This window comes from Phragmites australis, chromosome 20, assembly GCF_958298935.1.
Source record: "Phragmites australis chromosome 20, lpPhrAust1.1, whole genome shotgun sequence".
Classification (NCBI taxonomy): Eukaryota; Viridiplantae; Streptophyta; class Magnoliopsida; order Poales; family Poaceae; genus Phragmites; species Phragmites australis.
The window spans coordinates 8,454,391-8,458,830 of record NC_084940.1 but is presented as its reverse complement, the minus strand read 5'-3'; the positions used below and the strand labels follow the sequence as shown (position 1 = coordinate 8,458,830).

The window sequence follows — 4,440 nt, the reverse complement described above, 5'->3', positions numbered from 1 at the left end:
AGATCAACACCTACATAACTCAGCGCAAGCACCAAGACCTTAACTTTGGAGATACTCTGACAACTTCAACCCCAGATTAGTTTAGATTCAATCTACTCTATTATAATAAGTTTAGCCACCTTGCTTGTACTCGAGACAATCTATATGCAACATTATTCACATAGGACGTAAAGTATTACTCCTCTTCAAGAGTTCAAACCTGGATACATCACATGTCTTGTTTTCTACTCAATCTCTGATCTCGAAGGTAACCGGTTCAATTACGAACATATTTACATGAACTAATCTTTGACAAAACTATACTAATAGCGCTAGCTCTGTCCATCAAAACAGCAGTAAGAATGACAATGAACAGAAGATTGACCGAAAGTTTCGATATATTACCTAAATAGTTGAGTCACATGATCATTCTCCCCACAAGAGCATCGGCAGCAGAAACAGATACTACTACAATCTGATTTCGCTCACTATGGCAGACGCAGCAAACCATCTAGAGCACTTATTGGACAGGGAAATATGAAAGAACAAAAAACAGTAACATAAGATAGGCTTGCCGGTAGCCCAACCAGCTGCTTAACCGAAACTAGAACAGGACCTAACAGGTCTCAAAAATTCTCTCAGCTTCAACTTGCAACTCCAGGTGATGAACTACCCATTTTCTCAGGCATCCACATCTTTCTTCATCACCTCCTCTACATCCCAGAACATCCCTTCGCCCTTCGCAGCCGTCTCACTTCCATCATTGCTCCAGCCATCCATCTCCAAGGTCGACCTCGGTGACACAGTGCCAGGCGCAACAGCAGTGAAACTCTGGTACATCAGCAGACCACCACCAGGAAGCTCCTGCTCAACAAGATCTTCACACATGTAGGAATCAACATCTGCACCCTTTGCCCATGATTTGGCAAAGCCACACCCACCGAAGATTGTAACAGCAACTGAGAAGTCTGAAGGAGAGAAGCCTGCCAGGACCCTCTTGATCACATCACTGTAAACCAAGGAGCTAGGATTGAAGTTCATGGCTTCATAGCTTGCATAGCTGAAACCTTCCTCGGGAGTAACATGGATGGTGGAGGCTGCAGGCCCACAGACGCCGTTCATTGAGTAGCCGCACGGGTCAAACTCAAAGTCACAGATCTCCATCTCAGGGATGATGTCAGAAATCCCTGATAGCTTCGTCATCTCCTTAGCTGATGAGCAACGGCCATCGGCAGAGTTCTTGAAGAACACTGCAGCTTTCTTAACATCCAGCCCAGTCATGCACATCTCAAGTGTCACCATAGGCTTCTCCGGCTCCTCTGTGGCATAGTAGGCATGCCACTTCTTCTTGGGCTTGAACTTGTCACCGATCACATAGGCATTGCCACCGGACTTGAGGCCACCAAAGAAGCCGTTCAGCACAGATACCTCCTCCGAGAAGCTACGGTGCGGTGATGGCTGCGCACCAGGGAAGATGAACGTCCCACGAGAGTACTTCACTGAAAGAACAGGCAGTGAAAGCTCTGCAGCAAGCTCAAGGATGCGAGGAATGGAGAGCAGCAGCTTCGTCGCCCCACAGGTCTTGAGGACAACCTTGCGGGGATACACAAAGAGGCTCGACTCCGACAGCACATACGAGTCAAACTCCTTGTTGGAGAGCTGGGACACTATGGTGCACCGTGCGAGATCCAAGAATGAGTCAATCTGCTCTCGAGAGAGGGCGCGGAGGCCACGACCACAAGGGTCCACAAAGACAGGTGCATCAGAGAATGTTATCTCAAGGCGCTTCTCGTAGCCCTCAAACCCAATAGGGGAGGCAGGGAGAGAGTCCCAAGAATCAGCCGAAGACATTGCCATTGGATGATGTGTTGCAAGGAAGAGAGGTGGGAGAGGGAACAAGAGATCGAAGGAAAGAGATTGATGGTTCAGTAGCAGAGAAGGCAGCCAGCCAGGGAGAACTTTCGAAACAAAAGGAGATAAAAATAGCAGTAAAATCCTACTCTACGGCGAATTGCATGTGAAGGAATTATCAGGATGGCTTGCGGACGCACTGAAAACAAAACATCAACCAAAGAAGCATTAGAAACCAGAGTATGAAATGCATCAATGAGCACATGTCCGTTAAGAACTATGTTGATTAAACTGTTCATGCTTACGTTGGAGTAGGCAGCAGACTGGAACTTCTTGATTCCTCCGGCAGGGCGAACGTCCTCAATCTTGTAACCAAGGGGAGCTTCGTACATGGATTTACTACTACTAGACTTCTTGCCACCTTTCGACTCCATTAGAGCATCAACAAATGTCCCCTTTTTTAAACTGTTGATCAAAACATAGAGTAAGTAACCTAAATAGTTTGGTTTTCTTAGGGAGCAACAGCAGAACTGAAGCTATTATTAGGATCCAAAGTAACATATGCTGATGTACGCAAAATATTTGCAAGTCTAAAATTTAGTTTAGATGCTAAAACAATTACACTTGAAGTGGAAACAACAAAGTAGCAAGATGTTGCGACAGGCACACAATTACGGCAGAGGTACAACAGGTAATTTATAGGCATCAGACCATGAACCCCTTAGAACTTTCCACAAAAAGATTAATTAATGTCTGTAATTAAATAATTGAAATGAAGCAAGAAGGCTAACTCCATCCTAATTGGTATCATCGAAACCGATTAAATAGTTTCTTGTAGTTTACACCATTGTTCCATCATAAAAAGCAGCATGACTGTTTGTTTCTTCGTTAATTATGCATTTTTCTTCGGGGAAACAATGCTTCCATTTGTATTTTGCCTAAAGTACATACCAGATCAATTTGTAATTTCTTGCAGCGGAATATTAATTAATCATTAAAAGGTATTGTATGAACAAACGAGGACAAGGAGCCCGGGACCCAGTGCCTTGCAAAGAATAGCTCAAGAAAGATTAAGACCAAGAACCTGAATTCTTTTTTTGCAAAACGTACAGCAAGAAAAGCATGCCCGCGAAATCAACCGCTGGTCCTTCTCGAAATTTACATGAAATCGAAATAAACTATGGAAGGTAGATGTTCCCCGCAAAAACAAAAATGGTTGCTTCTAAGGCATTGAGAACCGCGACAAAGAAACGAAACGAAACGAGTTACAGACGCGCGAATAATTCCCCCCATCTTCCTCCTGCCAAGATCCAATCTAATGCCCCGTTCCCTAAGAAAAATAAATAAATAAATAGCATTTCCCGACGCCTCACACAGACAGGTGAAGAGAACGAGACCTAAATCCCGCGCCTGGACAGAGCCAATCCCTCTCGTACCCAAAAGCGCCCTCAAGAACCTAACCAAGGGCTAGAGACGAAAGCAAGACATCCGCCATTCTTTCCAGCAGAGTCCAGGCAAGGCTAGCACGAGCACGACGTGAGCATAGTAGCGCGAGCAAGAACGAAAAGATGAACTCACGTTTGTTCAAGAACGAGACCGCCAGAGGCGCCGAGGGCAGCGGTCTCCCTGGAAGAAATGACCAACCGGCAACCAGAGAGGGGGGGAGGCACAGAGAAAAGAATGGCGAGGCGGGCGGCTTGCTCTGCGAGGCGATTTCCAAGGAGGGAGGGGTGGGTTCGGGATGGGGAGGCGTTGGTGGCGGTAGCGGCAGGCGCCGCTATTTATAGTAGCCGGAGCGCGATAGACCGACCAGCCCACGAGAATCCTTACCGGCCCAAAAACTAGGGTGAAATCGGTTGTTCGGATGGTCTGTATGAATTGTATACGTAGTTTGTGGGAAGCGGATTGAATAGATTTATATTTATTGAAAAAAAAATATTTAGTTTGTATGTATAGACTGTGCTATTTATTGATCGAATCTGAGGATACATGAGTAAATGTAAAAGTTGAGATGATGATTGGTTTCTTATATAAATGTGATTTTATAACACTGACAAGTGGGCATGTCTGTATGAGCAGATATATGTTTGGCTTGACTACAAGCATATATTTGTATCTGTCAGGTTAGACTAAAACAATATATACGGATAATTAAACATATTTTTCTGTAAGATTATATGCATCTGCCAAACCAGATTCCTCTCATGTGGTTAACCAATCAAACCCTAATCTAGTTGGGTTAACAAAAGTCCGACGCATGGCGGGGAACGAACAACACCGCACCATGCAGACTCATTAGGGCGTCTCCAATGTGAGTAAAACTCGATCCTAAGTCTCCTAAGATCTAGGCTATACATTGTGCAAAATACAACTAAAGTCGCCCCCATGCTTAAGCCTGACTACACGAAATAAAAAAAGTATCTCTCTTCTCTCTACTCTCCTGCAAGCCACAACAAGTCGGTAGGTGGAATTGCCACCATCGATTCCCTTCACTTGACAATGTGAAGCAGGAGGTAGGGAATAGCTTGACAACGACAACGAGGATACTGTCATTGTGTGAGGAACGATGATGTCCTAAGAGGGGAATGAATTAGGACATTTAGAAATCTA

General features: G+C 44.8%; 1 protein-coding gene across 1 annotated transcript; it reads right to left on the bottom strand.

Annotated features, from left to right (window-relative positions):
• Positions 1-359: 359 nt before the first annotated feature.
• LOC133902503 (S-adenosylmethionine decarboxylase proenzyme-like) lies at positions 360-2,005 on the bottom strand. The gene has a single exon (XM_062344115.1). The coding sequence runs from the start codon at positions 1,834-1,836 to the stop codon at positions 661-663; it is 1,176 nt and encodes a 391-aa protein (XP_062200099.1). The 5' UTR covers positions 1,837-2,005; the 3' UTR covers positions 360-660.
• Between the last annotated feature and the right edge of the window lie 2,435 nt (positions 2,006-4,440).

Excerpts from the sequence above, each read along its gene's own strand:
- LOC133902503 (XM_062344115.1), bottom strand. The coding sequence starts at position 1,836 with ATGGCAATGTCTTCGGCTGATTCTTGGGACTCTCTCCCTGCCTCCCCT.